General features: G+C 41.1%; 1 protein-coding gene across 1 annotated transcript in view; it reads left to right on the forward strand.

Annotated features, from left to right (window-relative positions):
• The first annotated feature begins 11,940 nt into the window (after positions 1-11,940).
• LOC147308396 (A-type potassium channel modulatory protein DPP6-like) overlaps positions 11,941-20,221 on the forward strand; it is a 97,238-nt gene continuing 88,957 nt past the window's right edge. Inside the window, exon 1 of the mRNA XM_086271988.1 lies at positions 11,941-12,153. Coding sequence (XP_086128114.1) covers positions 12,097-12,153 — 57 coding nt within the window. The 5' untranslated portion in view covers positions 11,941-12,096. The remainder of the gene's footprint in view (positions 12,154-20,221) is intronic.

Below are 20,221 nucleotides of genomic sequence, written 5' to 3' on the forward strand. Positions count from 1 at the left end.
CAAGGTCAGATTGTACAGTGCTCAGAGAAACTGTAATAAAACCCAAGCGCTACATCTCAGACTCTGCAGGCCTCAGTTAGCATGTTAAAGGGCTGGCAGCAGTAAGGCTCTTCTCTCTAAAAAGAAAATTGCAGCACAATTTGTGTTTGCAACGTCGCATGTGAAGAAATCCCAAGACTTCTTGAACAATGTCCATTGGAAAGATTAAACCAAAGTAGAGATCAGCACAGCATATGAGGACCAACACCTTATACCCACTATCCAGGATGGTAGTAGAAGCGTGATGATTTAGGCTTGTTTTGCAGCCACAGGACCTGGGAACCTGGGAACCATTGAGTGGACCAAAAACTGTTCTGCATACCAATAAAATATAAATCAAACATGAGGCCATGTGTCCGACACCTAAAGCTAGATCGGAATAGATTCATGCAATAGGACGATTCCAAGCACAGGAGCAAATCTACAACAGAGACTGACTGAAAAAGAAAAGAACCCAGGTGTTTCAGTGGCCCATTCAAAGTACAGACCTCAACCTGATTGAATGCTGTGGTAGCATTAAAAAATAAATAAAAGAGCCATAAAAGACCTGTGCATAAATTATTGCCTGCACACCTCAATGAAATGAAACAGAGTTGTAAAGAATGGGCCAAAATTTCTCCACAACATTGTGAGACACTGATAGTCAAGCAGAAAACAATTACTTTAAGCTATTGCTGCTAAAGGTGGTTCGACAAACCGTCGAATCATGAAGTGTGCTTAGTTTTCCACAGGATGACATTCGTAGTCCTGAGGATGACTTTATTAATAAGCAGGATTCTGGTGGAAGCTCCTGGCATGTTTACATAAACTAAAATGGTTAACAGTGTAAACACCATTAATAATAATAATAATAATAATAATAATAATAATAATATATATACATATATATACAACATATATTATTTAGGCCTATAGTCATTAAATTAATAAATAAGAACCAGAAGATTTTCCAGGATAATGAAATATTTTGGCTGTACACTGTCACGGTCCCTGTGTCTGCCCGGCCGATCCAGAAAGGCTACATGCGTTTTCGTTTTGGGTTCTGCTCTCTCGCTTTCTCTCTCCTGTGTTCGCTCTTCCTGGGCGGAGCTCATTGCGGGTTCCTGCCTTCGGCCCACACACCTGTGAGTAATCACATCATCCTGCTTTCCCTGGCTGCTTCTTAAGATGATGGCTCAGTGCTTCTCGTCGCTGGACTGTTGTACGACGCACGTTAGTGTAGCCAAGGCTGAACAATTTCTTGTGTTTTCCTAGTGGCTTTCTATTAGAGATGATCTCTCGTCTTTGTGTAAATAGATTTCCTGGACCCATCCCTTGAGCCTCCCTTATATACTGATACCTGAGCACGAGCGTTTGGCTGAGCTGCGGAGCGAGTCGGAGACTGGAGCGAGTGAGTGCACGGAATGAACAGAGTGTGGATCTACGAGAGGGTGTGGAGTGTTTTCCCTTCCTGTCCTGTTGATCCCTGTCCATTCCCCTCACATTTGTCTATAGCTCACTGGGTGTTGTAAATAAAGACTGTTTGGTTCAACCCTGACACACACAAACTCTGACTTTGTCAAAGTAATTATCACATTTTTCTGTTTGTGAGGCAAAAAAACACAAAATAAGACGGAAATTATGAGGAAAATTTGTTCATTCATATTACTGCTGCAATCTTGCCAAATGTCTGGTTACAGCTGTGCCCCCTAGACTGTGGAACAGAGCACATTAATTAGCTCGACCTTTCATTGACAAGTTGACAGTTGAATGACTGTTAGAGTGTTAGATTATGTTTTCCATCTCCATCTTGTTAACTTTGCCTCTCCTTTACAGTCAGATTTAAGGGTCCCTGTTTCCCAGGGGAACAAAGCCACCCTTTCAAAACAAACCAGTTTTCTTGAAACCAGCAAATGTATCTGTAAATCTATCAGCTGGGGAAGAGAGTCTATCTTTCAATAATGTGGTATCTACTCTTAGGAAATGAGGTTTGCAGGAAGTATTCATGTTACTCAAGGATTGAAATATCTATCATCATGTTACTCTCATCTAGCTGAAACCCCCCCAAACAAAGTTAGAGTCCAATAATTTATCGAGTCAGTTCTAAGTCAGTATATACTTGGATGTCAGTGTTGTTTCAGTGTTTGTGGTTTGTGTTTCCCAAAGCTACAAAGTCTGTCAGGGAGAAGATGCTGAGGTCAGCAAAACTCAGAAATCTATATGAAAAGGAATAGACAGTGCCTTATTGTTCTTGCTTGGAACCAGATATAAATTACGTAACTACTGTCTGGTTGTTTGGTGTAAAGTTAATATCTAAGTAAATCCTCAAAGGTAAGTGAAACTATAGAATAAACTGATTAGGAAAGGACTACAAGATATCTAAATAAGGTTACTTTCAAAGACCAAGGTGGATGGCTTTATGTTTTCATGTATTTTAGAACATGGTATTTGACAGTCCAAGGAAAGATGCAGTGAACCAACATGAAATGGGTGAAAACTATCCCAAATTCAGCTGCTGAACTGAAAGTAAGGCTGCTAAATAAGTCATGGTACCCAAGTCCATTAGGGAATTGCCAGAATTCTCTTTGCTGTCTACCAAGGGATCACGTAAAAGTTTGATGAGGCAGGTAACAAACCTGTATCTCACCCAAAAGGCAAAGCAACAACAAATTCATACAGAGCCTTGTTTGGGAGATCATAACCTCTTTAAAATGTTAAATATAATCTCAGTCAGAAAACAGTCCAGATCTTCTGTAATCATTAGACAAAAAGAGTGCCCTGACCAAAAACAGTCCCAGAAAATAGTAGGTAGTTGTAAACAATCTGTGGCTGAGAAGAATACCAAAACTGATCTCTAGGATCGTTGAAACTTTTATGTCAATAAGAGGGAGATGATTTAGAAAAATTGTCTCTGTTGGTGTACAATTATGGTCAAATGTTTACAAGCCCCAAATTATCATGAATGTAATTTAGGGTTTTTAAAACTTTGAGGGAGGCGGGGGGGCACAGAGGGTCAAAAGCATACATACAAGTTCAGAAATAAAAAATCACTCCATTCGGTTTTAACCTCTTTTATCTGTGTTTGGGATCATTGTCCTGTTAGAACACTCAGTTGTATCCAAGTTTCAAACATGTAGTCGGTGATTTGTGGTGAAGTTGAAGAATCTGGAGCTCTTTCTTTGTTATTCCACCCACCTTGTACAATGTAGCAGTACCACTGGCAGCAAAATAGCCCTAGATCATGATGCTACGACATATCTTGAAATTTAAGTGACTTTATTTGGATGAGTTGGTAAATTACTGATTTAGCTAACGTTAGCTAACTTTGTTGTTAAGCTAGGTCCAGATGAGTGTAACGCACAGACACAAATATCTGCTAATTAGCAGGATGGCACAGTGGTGCTCTGGTTAGCACTAGCACCCAGAAAGTCCCGAGTTTGGATTCAGCTTTGCTGTGTGGAGTTTGCATGTTCTCTGGCTTCCTCCTACAGTCCGAAAACACACACGCACCAATTAACATCCATGGGTTAATTGATGGCTGTAAATTGACCAAAGTTGTGAATGTGAGCATGAATGGTTGTCTGACCACAGAACTGTATTAGCTCTGTGACAGACTGGTGCCCTGCTCAAGGTCTACCCTGCCTCTCGCCCTATGACAGCTAAGAATAAGCTGTCAGGAAATTGGTGGATGGAATACTAAAATAGTCACGAATCATAATATTAGTCAGATAATACTTCAAAATGCCCCAAAAAGCACTAACACGATTGAGAAGTTCCATTCAGTGACCTAAACTAGAGATCAGGCCTAGCAGATCCCAACTGCATAAACTAAGCTGTGTCAGGACACTTGTCAATCAAAGTGACTACACCCCCAATCCAGGTAAAATTCACTAGAGTTGTTTTGGAGAGGAAAACTATGCTTATTTTTGGAGCCAGCCTCAAATTGCCACTAGTGGACATGTTGTTGAAGTGTTGTTGTCACTTGTGCATTAATTGCTTCATTTCCCAGCTCTGGGAGCTGAAGTAACCTTACAGGCAGGCCTCAGATGACCAGCAAAGTGAAGCAACAGTGATATCCACTACATCACCATCCCATCCCTCTTTATATATCCAATTAAACAAAGTACTTTTCCAAAGGATACCTTGAAATACACGATGGGAAAGGTTTTTTTTCCTCAGTTTGGATGCTGTTCACATTGCTCTGTGTGCCTTACTTGCTCTCCAGTTTATTCACTCTCAGTTTCTGAATCATTAAAATTTCATATACATGATAACTGGATGGAAAAGTCTAAAATTTGTGCAGCAGCAATATATTTTCTATTCCTTTTTTCAACTTTTCATAACCCCTGAGTTTATAAATCCCTTTTACACTTGTTCACCAAATGTGAGATGCGCTCACGCAATGCAGTGGTGCTGCTTATGTGTTCCACTAACTAACTGAACAGAACTGCTCTTTCCCACAGTTAAAACATTTACACATGCAGGACAGGTTTGTTTTCCTCTCCCAGAGAATCATAAATCATAAACCACAAACCCCCACTGTCTCAAATCCAAAGATCCAGCTGCACTGACTATGGCTGAACACGCTGAAGTACGCTACAGTGTACATTTGTGGCGTGTCCATCCATTCACAGTGATGAATGGTCCCCCTCTCTTTGTCAAAACAACAAAGCGCATGGAGACAAAAGGCTATGATGATGAGTAATTGTTTCTGACTTGGAATATGTAGACCTTTGTGTGCGCTGAGCATTTCTGTCAATGTGAGATATTTGGTTCACTTTTCTCTTTATAATATTGCTTCATAAAGTACACATAATGTGCTACCCATGTAATGCATGAAGGTGGGTGTCTGCAGAATAATGTGATGGCGTAACAGCACCACAGCTACCTTTATGTGCAGATCTGCTTGGAGTGTAGATGACACTTTGGCCTCTTGATGGCTGTAATTGAGAGCATTTAAAAGAGTTGCAGCTATAGTAAATTGCTGGGATTGCAGCTTTAGATGAGAAAAGGGGGAGATTTAGCTATGCTACGTGTACCTTACGTGACAGCCACTTACTCAGAGTGTGTGCACATAATGTTGTTTGCTTAGTTCTTTGCTACAAAACACAATGTTGTGAGCCCACACAAATCAGCTCAAATCAAATCTCTTGCTGGCTTATTTTGTGTCTCCTCTCATCCGTGCGTTGACAAATTCCATAATAAAATATGACAGTTTGCACACCGACTGTGTGGAGGTTATTGAACTGTTGCCTCATTTTGATGATTAATCTGGGCCAGCATATACCTTGTGGTGTTGTGAAACAGCATAGCCACTAATGGCATGATTTATCCCTTGAACACAATGAAGCGCTAACTCTGGGTTGGGAATTCCTAACACTGATGTAAAATTGTCATACTACACTCTAGGTGATGAATGTGTACCGTACAGGGCACTGACGCATGAAAGCAATGACAAAATCTCATAAGCAAATTTGAGTGGCTCAAACAATTCTATTGTTATACAGTTGAGCATCTTCACTTGCTCAGAAGGATTTCCACGATATAAACCACATTTATTTGTGTGAGGTGCCTTTTTATGCTTCTCTAATTCTGGCTGCCTCTAATACAGAGAAGTGTTTATTTTAATACAGACAGCCCCATTTTGTATCTCCCCAAACACACATATTCTCATCTTTTCTGCAACAAAGCGCTTAGGAGAGGAGGTTTCGCTATCCCCCGGGCACCAGAGAAAGATGAAGATGCACAATTCAATTTCAATATACGGATGTGGAGTAGCAGTCTGTGTGCATGATTTTTATATAAATTCTAAGAGTGTTGCCTTTTGGGGGTCAGTTAATTAATATATGCAGATCAGGAGGCTGGTAAACAGGAGCTCTGTAATGGAAGTCGGTGAACTGGTAAACAGAAGCTATGTAGAACTTCACTGCTGAAAGGCAATACCACAGGAAGTTTACATGTGTCTTTTGACCACAGCCTGAGATAAAGTGGTTGAGAAGTCTGAGACCTGGCCCTGAAAGCTGATGCAAGGTGTGTGTGTGTCTGTGTGTGCGTGTTATAAAGCTTTCAGAGAACTATTTAAGGATAAAATGTAAAATTAGGTTTAGGTTAAGTGCAGTGCAAAAGCGAGCTGTGATATTTTAAGCCAGCGTGGAGGGTGAGGGAATGCATTATGTCTGTGAAATATTTTGGTTATTGATTAAAATACTAGTCGATTTAGTCATTTTTGGACATTCCTGGAAACTGTGTGCATTTGATCTGAAAACTGCTGTTCACAAACGCTGTCCATCTAACCTGACTGAGCTGGAGCTGTTTTGCAAAGAAGAATGGGCAAGAATTTCAGTCGTGCAAAGCTGGTAGAGACATACCCTAAAAGACTGGTAGCTGTAATTGCAGCAAAAGGTGGTTCTACAAAGTATTGACTCAGGGGGCTGAATAATTACGCGCACCCCATTTTGCAGTTATTTATTTATAAAAAAATGTTTGGAATCATGTATGATTTTCGTTCCACTTCTCACGTGTACACCACTTTGTATTGGTCTTTCATGTGAAATTCCAATAAAATTGATTCATGTTTGTGGCTGTAATGTGACAAAATGTGGAAAAGTTCAAGGAGGCCGAATACTTTTGCAAGCCACTGTAGATCCTCTTCTACATACCTTGGTTGTAATAAGTGTTTTTTGAGTTACTGTTTCCTTTCTATCAACTGGAAGCACAGATTTGATATTTGGGCTTACAAGCAGTTGAATTGGTGTACCTAATAAAAATACCCTTTTGCTGTAAATACTCTTTCATGCCCCAAATAGGCTCCTTTAAATAGTCTTTTCATGAATGTATATACTTATCACTCTCTGTCATTCTCTTAAATTTGTAACTTCAGTAGGAAAAATAGAGTCTGGTGATTTAGACAAGGAGATGGCAAAGTTTGGAAAGCTAGACTGGAAACGAAAACATATTTGAATTTGAACGGTTGTAAACTTTAACAGAGGTACTTTATGGATCAATTGTAGTTGTTCTACTCCTCTGTTCAAGTGGATTATTTTGGAAGTGAGTCAACCTCTAAAGTGCCCCTCGCCAAGTTAGCCACCAAGAATGGATTTTATAACCACTGTATGACCAATGTTCCTGCAGGTAGCTCTGCTAAGTAATTCCAGGAGAAGTGGTACAGTGAAAAGGCAAGTTAAGCGCTGCAGTATTGCTGCTAACTGTATTCGGTCATATGGCATTCATGTCAGACCTTCAGTAGCCCACACATAATTAAGTGGAGGAGGTTTTTAAGCTGATAGCACTGCTTCCTCTGTTCTTTCAGGTTGTTATCACTCCAGGGTTTGGCTCTCCACATGCTGCCAGTGTTGCCCACATGTACACCACCAACCCCAGAGATCCCTCAGGTCCATTAAATCAGTGATGTTAAAAAAAAAACAGGGAATTATTTTATTTTTTATTTTTTGCCTCAGAGCTCATGTGGTGAAATTTGTTGATATTCTAATAAGAAACAGGGAAGGCCAGCTAGGAGAAAAATTGGATTTTCAGGCAGAATTCAATGACTTATTCTCCGTGTAGATTGCAGTTTCAGAAGATGGGACAGAATAGGTAAGCTATATGCAAAACCCATAAAGTCAACTTGGAAATTAATTCACCTTAGAAGATATCTGTGGCTCTGTCTTATCCTTATCAAAACTGTAGAAATGTTAAAATCTCCTCAAAGATTTTCTTTTCTTTTCTTTTCATTTCTTTGATTTGGTTTATTTTTCTGCAGATTAAAACCAAATCAGGATCCTTTGTCTGACCTTTATCCTGTCCTGCCTAATGTCTGTTTTGATAAATGTCTGCAGCATTTTTAGCCTCATCTAAATAAAGTGCTTATAGACCAAAGGGTCTGAAACAAGATCTGAAAATGCAGCATGGGATTTACACTGCTCTCATATACCATCTGACAGGAAATGGTTTCATGATGACAGGCTCTCGGGAACAGTGATACTTTGTAATAGTCAGCTGATTTCTTGCTAAAAACAATCAACTGACATGATACACTGGGGAACAGAGGACAATACAGCTATTATAAATTAAGTCATCACTGGAGATGCATTGATAATTATCATTATTATCTACACAGCTATGGCCCTCAGTTTCCTACTTTTTTACTGAAACTGTAGGAATAAGCTATAAAACAGTAAAGCTCTCATTGTTATGTCCAGAGAATCAATGATCAGTACAAAATGCATAACTTAATACACAATAGATTAACTTTGTGCAAACCTTAGACCAAAAGTGTGGCTATTTACCACAACTGAAGATTACTACGGTGATAACAGGCTTGGAGAATGACCTCTGGAAGCTCTTTGCAGTGTTTCATTCAAACTTTAGCCTGTCTGTCAGCTGGTGATAAAACTACAAAGCTGGGTCATAAAAATGGAGAAAAAGACAAAAAAGGAAGAAGCACCATAAAGCATGTTTGTTATGCAGATTTGCTTCAGCCTCCACCCACTCGATTCCATCTCGCTGATTTCCAATTTATTTGGGTTCAGTGTAACTCAGCTCCTGGTCTGAAACCTCTACTCCACTTCAGCATTTCCACAACAGCATAACAACTGTAATTGGTCTCCTGTGGCTTTAGAGCCCCCTTGCCTGTTCTTCCATTAACACCACCACAGAGCTGCCTGGCTGCCGTCCATGGTGCAGATATATATATATATATATATATATATATATATATATATATATATATATATATATATATATATATATATATATATATATATATATATACTTAACAAGACTGGCTACGGATACCGACTACGGAACGGAGCAGTTGTCAGCCACCTCCTGTACATGGATGACATCAAGCTGTATGCCAAGAGTGAACGAGACATCGATTCACTGATCCACACTACCAGGCTATACAGCAATGACATTGGAATGTCGTTCGAACTGGAGAAGTGTAGTCGGATGGTATCAAAGAGAGGGAAGGTAGTCAGAACTGAGGGGATTGAACTACCAGAAGGCAACATTGCAGACATAGAGGACAGTTACAAGTACCTGGGGATCCCGCAGGCAAATGGGAACCATGAAGAGGCCGCTAGAAAGGCTGCAACCACCAAGTACCTGCAGAGGGTCAGGCAAGTCCTGAGGAGTCAGCTGAATGGTAAGAACAAGATCCGGGCCATCAACACGTACGCCCTGCCCGTGATCAGGTACCCTGCTGGGGTAATAGGCTGGCCAAAGGAGGAGATAGAAGCCACTGACATAAAGACAAGAAAGCTCCTTACCATGCATGGAGGGTTTCACCCCAAGTCCAGCACCCTGAGGCTGTACGCTAAGCGGAAGGAAGGGGGCCGGGGACTGGTGAGTGTCAGCACCACAGTCCAGGATGAGACAAGGAACATCCAAGAATACATTGGGAAGATGGCCCCAACTGACCGAGTGCTCAGTGAATACCTCAGGCAGCAGAAACCCAAGAAAGAGGAGGGAAACGAGGAACCATCATGGAAGGACAGGCCCCTGCACGGTATGTACCACCGGCAGATAGAGGAGGTGGCTGATATCCAGAAATCCTACCAGTGGCTGGACAAAGCTGGACTGAAAGACAGCACAGAGGCACTAATCATGGCAGCACAAGAACAAGCTCTGAGTACAAGATCCATAGAGGCTGGGGTCTATCACACCAGGCGAGACCCCAGGTGCAGGCTGTGTAAAGATGCCCCAGAGACAATCCAGCACATAACAGCAGGGTGCAAGATGCTAGCAGGCAAGGCATACATGGAACGCCATAACCAAGTGGCCGGCATAGTGTACAGGAACATCTGTGCCGAGTATAACCTGGAAGTCCCGAGGTCAAAATGGGAGATGCCCCCAAGGGTGGTGGAGAATGACCGAGCTAAGATCCTGTGGGACTTCCAGATACAGACGGACAAAATGGTGGTGGCTAACCAACCGGACATAGTGGTGGTAGACAAACAGAAGAAGACGGCCGTAGTGATCGATGTAGCGGTTCCGAATGACAGCAATATCAGGAAGAAGGAACACGAGAAGCTGGAGAAATACCAAGGGCTCAGAGAAGAGCTCGAGAGGATGTGGAGGGTGAAGGTAATGGTGGTCCCCGTGGTAATCGGAGCACTAGGTGCGGTGACTCCCAAGCTAGGCGAGTGGCTCCAGCAGATCCCGGGAACAACATCGGAGATCTCTGTCCAGAAGAGCGCAGTCCTGGGAACAGCTAAGATACTGCGCAGGACCCTCAAGCTCCCAGGCCTCTGGTAGAGGACCCGAGCTTGAAGGATAAACCGCCCGCAGGGGCGTGCTGGGTGTTTTTTATACACATTTTTTTTCTGGAATATATGGACATTTTTTCTGGAAATGTCTTGAATGAGAGTCAGACAATGGAAAGGTCACCCTGCAAAACAAATATTTTATGTCAAATTTGAAGTGAAATGAAATTCTTCTGACTTTTTGTAAATAGCAGGTTATATCAAGTAGTAACTTTGCAACTATTTTGCAATTTCCCACCTGTGAACTGTCATACCTAAACTGTGCACCTTTAGGTGTAACATGTTACTTTTCTACAACTCCGTTATTTGCAGTAAAGGTTGTCCACTCATATTACAGCTACTTACCAACTGTTTACCGAAGAAACTAGTGCAACAAAGCAGTGCCTTTACAGAATTTAAACACAATTATTTAAATAAATATCAACATTTTTCTTCTCACAAAAAGAAAGGTCTGTCCTACGTTCGTCTAATTAGCTGCAGCAGACTCCCCAGCCCAGCATCATTAGTATTTGCAGAGTGCGCCGCCACTTAGCTCCCCGTGGTTTTACTAAATTCACACTTTACTTTCTGTAATGAACTCTTTTGCATCCCCCTCCTCATTAGGCCCGCTGAATTTAAAAAAAAAATTAAACTCCGAGTGGCTGGAGGGCGACACAGCTTCGCCTTTGATCAACTCTGACGGCTAAAAGCTTCTAATTGCAGCTCGATGCGGAAGTTTACCGGCGGAGGTCAAATTACGCACCTTTGTCCAACTAATAACCGCGTCAGACGCGCCCGGCAACTCATAAAAAGGTTGTGAGAGCTAAGTCTAAAGCTCCCAGTGTAGTCATGAGCTAGATACTGCTGTGAAATTAGCTCTCAGAAACGACCCATCCTTGAAATGCTCGCTTACGTGGGGCGTAACTTTCAGAAAAGCGTAGATAAGATGGCCAACAAAAAACCCGCATGTGCAGTTTGCCGATAAACAGTCTGCTTTACATCTTTGTAATGGTAAATGGCCTGTATTTGTATAGCGCTTTTCTAGCCCCTAAGGACCCCAAAGCGCTTTACATATCCAGTCATCCACCCATTCACACACTGGTGATAGCAAGCTACATTGTAGCCACAGCCACCCTGGGGCGCACTGACAGAGGCGAGGCTGCCGGACACTGGCGCCACCGGGCTCTCTGACCACCACCAGTAGGCAACGGGTGAAGTGTCTTGCCCAAGGACACAACGACCGAGACTGTCAGAGCCGGGGCTCGAACCGGCAACCTTCCGATTACAAGCCGAACTCCCAACTCTTGAGCCACGATCGCCCCGTTTGTAAATGCACAACCTATTATAAACGAACTCAGTTTATTCTGCAGGAACTGTACAAATCTATCAAAGAAACTCCATTTACTGACTGGAAACCTTTGTGAATCGTCATCCTTTAGAAACTTCCTGCTTTTCTGCGACTCATCTGTGTCGTTCAGGAGAGAAGCGCACACTGTACACCCCCGAGGGGATTCACTATCTCCGAAGCGAGGCTGCGCACAAAGAGCTTTGATTTACCATTGGACAACACTTTTAAATAGCCTTACTACAGGTGGGTGACGCTTAATCTGGAGCACATTGTTGGAACAGCTGTAGCTGAGACGCATGCACTTATCGGCGAAAAGGTACATTGGGCACCTTTGGCTCTACGATTTTAGACAACAAGCGCGGAGATCCTCGTGATTACCAGCTGAGAGAGAGAGAGAGAGAGAGAGAGAGAGAGAGATGAAAGTTGGTTGTTCAGGCGACTTCAGGTGAATATTTTGTATTGCAGACTATCTCTATTTATGGGACCATGAACTCATCTGCAGGTGCAGGAAACTATCGCAGAGGCTCCATCAAGGCAAACAAGGTAACTTATATTTTAAATCTCCGTATTTTAAGTAACATTACTTTCCTTAACTATTAAAATCTACCAGATTGTGCAGAATTGTTTGAGCACTTTTTTTTAAAGCCCACCGATGCGTAAAGAGGTGACCCCCTCCCCCTCTTTAAGTCCTGTGGACCGAACTGTAAAAGAAGACGATCGGGTTCCTATTACATGTTGTTGAGATGCAGAGGTGTAGCTGTCTTCTGGGTGCAGTATCTTGATTCCCTTTCGGTAGTTTTCCACCTGTTTATTTAAGTATAGAATCACTCAGCTCACGAGGATTGTTCTGGAAACAGTAGGTGTCATAAAGAATGTGCATCTGATTGTAGGGAGCCAAAGACGCTCACAAAATGTTGCCTCACTTTAGAAGTTAAGATTAAAGATGCCAAATAATCTGATAAAATGTCTGCAAATCCATCCACAGCTTCTCCATGAGAAGACTGTTTATGATTTTATATTCAACTCTAATTTCAAATGTTTTTACTCCATCTTCCTTTATAGCTCAGTGGCTTACACCCTCAGAGTTCAAACAAGGAAACACATGAAATCAACAGACAATAAAAATACATCTCTTCTGACTTGTCCTGTCCTGTAATTCCCCAGCAACAGCACTTGCCTAACATCACTTCCGAGCAGCAGCCGCATATTGGAGCCAAAGTTAACTTGCATTACACCTCGGGGTGCATTGATTGTGGTTTCAGTGAGGACAAAATGCGTTTCCCTGTCCTGTGATTCTCTGTAGAGGAGCTGTGAAATATTTAAATTGTGACAAATTTGTCTGTCTCTAGGGGGCATGTCATCCCCAAAAAGGTTTAAAGATCACAGGCTGTAGTAGACTATTTATAGATGAATGTTACCCACAGTGCTACAAGCAAAGTACACTCGTTTAAAAATGCTCTTTTAAGTTTCAGATTAAGGATTGTTCATGTGTGTTGTTTGTGGAAAGCTTGGTGGTGTCGTTGCCTAATCGGCTCTCTGTCATTAATTTAATCACATTTGTGCTGCATTGCTGTGCATGTTTTCTTTGATACAATAGTGTGTAATTTAATCCTAATAAATCTGGATTATTTCCCAGTTTCTGTGTGGATTCACTCATCTTTTAGTCATAGATTAGACCGAGTCTTGATATCGTTCCCTTGTGCTCACGTTGGTTCACGCTGGAGTTAGTCTGCCACCTGCTGGAAGCACATACTCAGTCAACATGAGGCTTCTCTGCCAAGCTTCAGCAGCCTGCTGGCATGTTGACAGACTTTTCTCTCATTACTCAGGCTTTGCTGGACTCCAGTCACTTTTACTTAAACAAATTTCTCCACTGTGAAGAGAGGCTATACCTTTTGTACACTCCATATTTCTCATATTTCTGCTGACAGCTCCGCTTACAGCTCAGTGCCGTGAAAGCCCCAAAGCCTTGAAGCTTCTGTGACCAGTATTTTACTTATTAAGGATTCCCAGACACAACCTATTAAATTCTACCATAATCTGTGGACAATTTGCATAGAAAGGGAAATCATTAAGTCCGGCCTTGGCAATCCAAGCCGCCTACCCTTCTCTGAGGACAGAATAATTTTGAGAAAATGCAGACATGTCTGCACTAAAATTCATTAAACCTGATTTGGTTGGTGTGATTCTGGCCTGAGAATAAGAGAGCTCATATTAACAGTGACTTACTGTCAGAATCTACATTCTTATTCTCATTTCCCTTTTTGCTCTCATCTTCTTTTCCCTTTCCTCCTCCTCCTTTTATTTCATAATGGTATTAATTACTAACTAGCTTTTTAAGGGTATTTATGAACCTAATAAAAATATAATAAAACATTCAACTAATGCAATTATGTTAGTGTCAGAGTCAAAGGTCTTCTGCTACTGTATTTAAACCTTACACTCCCATCCAATCAGGAAGCATGAGGACTGTAACAATATGAAATGTTACTCTACATGATTATTGTGGTTTTAAAACACTACTGTGAAAAAGTCTTGATCTACTCCTAATTTTTTAATATTTTGCTACCGAGGAGTCTTGTCTCGAGGAGACCTTTGTTGTCATTTTTTTAAGTGGTCTTGAGCAATAGTGCGCCTGCTTTTCTGAAGGTCTTTAAACATTTTTATTTGGGCACTGGCTGCTTTTTCAACCTTTTTCAGTCCTTGCACCTGATCATTTTCAGACAACTCTTTTTTTCATTTGCTTGATTTTTAAGTCACTTAACACTGATATATAAATTATTCAAGCACGGAAAACCCACCCTAACTCTGGGAGCCAATTTTAAATTGTATCTCTAGACTCTTTGTTACTAGGAGCTTGTTGCAAAAACAAACCCAGTTCCCATGTTTTTAGCTGAATCTATAGGAAATGCCAAAACATAACTCATCAGAGGTGGTCTCAGTGGAAGGTTGGCTGTCAAGAAGTCATTCTTAAGGAAGCAAAACAGGGAGAAAAGGCTGAGGTATGCCAGATTACCCCAGAACTGGGCTGAAAATCAATGGTAAAAGCTCTGAAGAAGTGATGAATCCAAATTTGAAAGCTGTCAAATCATCATCAGTGAAGGAGACATGCCATGAAACAAGGTGGCGATTCTGTCATGGCTTTGGGATGTATTTGCACCATAATGAGCCATGGTGGTGTTGACGATCTTGTCAGAATTAATTGAATTATTAATGCGTAAAAGTATCATCAGATTTTGATCAACCACACAACACCATATGGACAGCATGTAATTAGTAGCAGCTTCATATTTCAACATTAAAATGACCCCAAACCCAGTGTAGTAAAAGCATACTGGATAGTGTTCCATTGTGTGGTTTTCTATAAGTCATGGATTGGCCTCCCCAGAGAGTGGAGCTCAGCATTGTAGAAACAGTGTCATCTTGACAGAGAACAGAACAAAGAAGAGCTTGGAATTATTCCTAAAGACTACTTAAAGAAGTGAAGGGAAAGTTTGCCTAAGAGAGTTTATGCTGAACAATAAAAGTGGTCATAAGAAATACTGACTTTCAAGTTTTTCAGAATAGTATAAACTCTGATTTAACCTCAAATTCTGTGTTTTCCTTTATGTTTACACAAGCTTCAACAAATCGCTTCTCCTACTTCCCATTATTGTAGCAAAATATCAAGAGAATTGGGGTGGCTCAAACCTTTTGTGCAATACTGTATCTATGACACAATTCAAATATAAAAGACTAATGTTACGCTATCTTTCAAAATCCCTATTGAAAATGAATTACATTCAAAATAACTGAGGTGCAGTTGGCTATGATTTTGTTTAAGGTAAAATATTAAGAAGAGATTTTGCTGTTTATATAAGAAAGAAGCTGTAGTTGTTGGTCTGAAATGGACTCTGACACACACACACACACACACACACACACACACACACACACACACACACACACACACACACACATACAAGGCTTCGATTTGTTGGTATTACCAAAATGCATCATTCTCCTCCAGGATTCTCTAATTTTGTGTCCAATAAAAGGTCACAAAGTGTCACCACATTAGGGAGTTCTATACTTATATTCATGACTATATTAAGCTTCTGCAGTGTTTGTTGTCAGTCTGAATGCTGCTTCAGCTGCTGTTGATGTTTGTTACTTGTAGAGATCACATCCATTACTGGCTTCATAATGAAACATTCCCCCACGAGGATGCACAAATCCCACAGAGCATTGTGGAAACAAGGCTGTCACACGAACCTGCTTAATTTAAATTTCCTGAATTATTTTAGGACTCTAATCTTGTCGCACATATCGTTGCTCTGTCGCAAATTTGGAGCGAAAACCTTTTCATTCATCATTTTTGAATCATTTACATCTGATGGAATGGTTACTCAGCATCATGTATTTATGCTTAGACATGCCCCCAGTTGAATCATTGGTTTTTTTTTTTTACTTTACACCACAGAGCAGAAAATATATTTCTTTTTTTGCCTCACCGTATCTTGTCTCATCTGTGGTGCCGTCTGCCTCTGGTGCTGCTCGCTGACTGACGTTTTTGAGGCCAGTGGCTTTCCCCTGAGTCTAGACTTCCTTTATTTGCATTAACTAAGAGAGGCAGTCAGACAGTCAGCTGGCATTGCTTTCTCTTTCCCAGATAAAATTTCTGTTGTTTCCCTCTGAGGTTTAGCAGAGAGTTTAAAAGAGTTTGTAAGACGGCATTATAAATTTGTCTGCGGGGGTCATACAGCATGTTACCACTCAAGTGTAGTTTTGTGTGTTAGTAAGCAACACGATTGTACCTTTCATCTGTTTGATCGTGTTAGTTTTGAGTGAGCTTGTATCAGCGCTGTTTGAAAGTGTGTGTGTGTCAAGGATACACTGGCACCCTGAGCTGAATGTTAAGGTTCCCTGGAGTAAAATTGTACAGACAAACTTTCACTGAAATGATTTGTATGCAGCAGGAATAAGGATGAAATGCCTTTCAAAAGCATTCTGTATTCATCTAGTGAGCCCTCAGTATTTCTGCATTGAACCATTGCACTTTGAATCGCCTGCTTAAAATGTTTGTATTGCTGCCCGCAGCCAGTAGTAACCATTATAAAATGACTTTCATTTTCCTGATGCGCTCACACGCACACATTTTCTGTGCACATTTTGATACCATCTGTTTATTTTATCCAATGACCGCTTTGAAAGTGATAATGCTGTTGCAAACAATAGCACATTGTTCAATGAAATGAAATTCGGAGACAGAAACAACCAGGGATGCCCAGAAGCAACAGACACCATTCAGCAGCAGTCATTTTTCACCACTAACTGCTATGCTGCGATTAGGCTCCCCAGGGAAGGCTTGCTGTAGATGAGAACCATGTTTATAAAAGCTGTCCAGGTTTTGCAGCTCCCGGCCACCTTTGAGCACCTAAAGCTCTTCATCCTGGACACAATCTTGCACTTGCATTGCTCCCTGGGGCGCAGGGTTCATCTGTTCCTGTCACCTGTGACAGATGACCTGATAGTACTCTGCCTGTAGTGAAGCCACTTGCTGATAAAGACACATCATAGCGTGACACACAGATATTCCCAGATTCATTCCTATTCTGACGAATAATGATGTTTTCTCTATTCATATCTTTGCACTGGTGTTGTAGCCTGAACTCAAACTGAAGCGTGTACGAAGTGCATACCAAGGACAGCAGCATGAATCTTTAGAATCCACAGGGAGGAGTGTCAGGGATAGGTGCCGTGGTCTGGCTGAAGGTCAAAATTAGAGCTGCACTGCACTTGATGCTGTTATCAGACACCAAGTTGTGAAGTGAAGGACACGTATTTTATCCTGTAGTTGTGAAATACTATCTCTGCAGCTGTGTTGAAAACATTACTTCTTTCAGTCCATGTACAGTTGTGGTCAGAAGTTTACATATCCTATCATGGGCATGAATGTCCTTTTAATATTGGGGCTTTTAAGGATTTCTTTGAAGTGTTCCTCTTTTAGGGTGGAATGATTGAACAGCAAACATCTTCAATGACTTTAAAAAACAAGAAGGGAAGGCTGTTCCGGAAATGTAATGTTCGCCTGTTTTACCCATTCTAAATCCAGTTTTGATATTTGTTTGGGATCATTGTCCTGTTGGAACACCCAAACATGTCCAAGTTTCAAACATCTAGCTGTTGACTTGAAGTGAAGTTAAAGATTTGAGGTAGTCCTCCTTCATTATTTCTTCCACTTTGTGCAGTGTACCAGCACCACCACTGGCAGCAATACAGCCTCGGAGCATTATGCTACCACCACCATGCTTGACAGCCACATTGTAGCCAAATAGATTAATCTTTGTCTTGTCTGACCACAAAACCTTTCTCCAGATGAATTTGGCTTGTCTGTGTTGACAACTGGAAATTCCAGCTTCGGCACCCTCTCAGTCCACGGTCAGGTGAAACTTCTTTTATTGTGGACAGTGACACTAATGTTCCAGCAGTTTCCAGTTCATGGCAGGCTTCATTGTTGGTTGTTCCTTTGTTTATCATAAAACTGCAAACCAATTCCCTCTCATTTGAGTGAGAGGGAATTGGATCTTCTTCCAGATCATTGTTAACCATCCAAATAACTTCAACTTATGTACAATTGTTTGACCTGATCTTGTAATCTGGAGTTAACTAGAAATGGCTCCAGGATACTTTCTTCACTTGTGGAAATCTACAACTCTCTTATTTGGAGAGTATTGGTCAGTCCAATGAATGCTGTAAAAAATCCTTTTTATGCTGAGAAGTAGAAACTTTCCATCCTGTAAAAATAACAGCCCAAAGAATTTGTTAAAAGCACCAAATTTCAATGACATTCATGGCCATGATGTCTATATCTAAACTTCTGACCACAACTGTACGTGGGTTGAAAGGAGAAACATTTTCAACACTGCTGCAGAGATTAAAAAAAATAAATAAATCAAACAATTACCAGAAAATTCTGTGTGCAATGCTAAAACACTCAGGTATGATAAGGTTTGTATGAGCATGCATATTTGCCTCTGTATGTGTCCTCCCCTCTGTAACTGTGTCTGATGACATCATCAAGCTGTTATGTCCTTCTGACCACAACTGTGGAGCTGTTTCGGTATTACCAGACAAATTATGGTATAAAAATTCAATTAAGAAGCTGGATACACCATTGCAGCAGACACTTCCACACAAACCAAAACATAAACTGATGATTTCATTATCTCCACTGGGCTGAATGCTAAATCTTGTTTTCTCACTGAATCTGGAGGCCCATATGTGTATCACAGAAGTCCCTTCACCATGCTGATATATGTGATTTAAAAACACCGAAATGCAAACTGTCATTGCGATTTATACGCAATAAACTAATGTCTCCTGAATATTATTGCGTGCTATCAATTGTAGACGTTATTAATGATTGTGTTTTGACATCGGCTCTTAAAATATGTTGATGGTTGCTCATGTTCTGTGAAATCAGCAGACGCTGACAAATGGACGGACTCTGTAAGTAAATATAAGCAGTGCTATAAGTTTTCAAGCTGTGCGTGGTTAATGCTCTGTCGGTGTGATAAAACACTACGTCACCTCTGTGCTCTACAGCAATAACCACGTTGACCTTTTATACTAATTGCAATTACAGTGACTTATTGTGAGCCAGCATTATTGATAATCATAGGAGTGTATGTCATAGCTGTAAATGTAAGAAAAATGAACGCAGAAGATGACCAATCAGGGGCTTGTTTAAAGGACCCTGGGGAAATGTCACGGCATAAAATGAGCTTGTTAACAGAAACAGCTATAACTACAACCGCCATTTCTTCTATGAACTTGAAAGACTTTATTATCCTTTGGTAAAGTCACCAGAGCAATTACTCTCTTTGATGAAACCTCATCTCCTGTGGCGCGTGTGAACTACAGTTCATCTTTATCCTCAGTGTAGAGTGGCCTTAAATGCGGGTCCTGTTAACATGAAGAAGAAAAAAAGCCTAAACAAGTGCAGCTGTTCTTCTTTTCTGTTGTTGTGGTTTAATTTAAACGTTGATCGTCTTGCGTGCAGTGATTATGCTGCCTACATTTAAATAAGCGCTGCAATTCATCAGCTGCTGCTGCGGAGTTGTTATCTGTGTGCAAATCAAACATGTAAAGTATGAGCCGAAACCCGGCGGCCATTAGAGATAAACTGCTGCAGCTGCGGGGGAAGCTTCAAACAGGCTCATGAGTCACGGTCAAAAAGAAATGTAGCTGACTTTTAATGCAAGTATTTATGAACCACCGTGAAACCTCAAACCAGGGCTTACCACAGGGTGTAATACATGCCACCATCCATGAAACTTTATTTTAGTCACTTGCCCACTGACAAACTGTCAAGGTCACCTTCTGCTCACGAACGTCGAATTAGTTAACATGTTCTTTCATCTGTGAAGTGTAAAAGTTAGGGCAGCGTTAGCGCTTTAGTGACGTTGCGCTGTTTACAATTTTGATGTTCACACAACTTCAGCATCCTGAGTTCACACACAAGCAAAATGCTGGACAGCATCGACACAAGGATATAATTCAAACCCTGAGTCCATATCAAGCCTGGGTGTGAGAAGTGGCCTTGTGATTTACTACGCTTGGATCCTGC

The sequence above is a fragment of the Aulonocara sp. 'chitande type north' Nkhata Bay genome, linkage group LG18 (assembly GCF_057382095.1).
Source record: "Aulonocara sp. 'chitande type north' Nkhata Bay isolate Kocher_YH1m ecotype deep benthic linkage group LG18, A_spYH_male_GT1.1, whole genome shotgun sequence".
NCBI classification, from domain to species: Eukaryota; Metazoa; Chordata; class Actinopteri; order Cichliformes; family Cichlidae; genus Aulonocara; species Aulonocara sp. 'chitande type north' Nkhata Bay.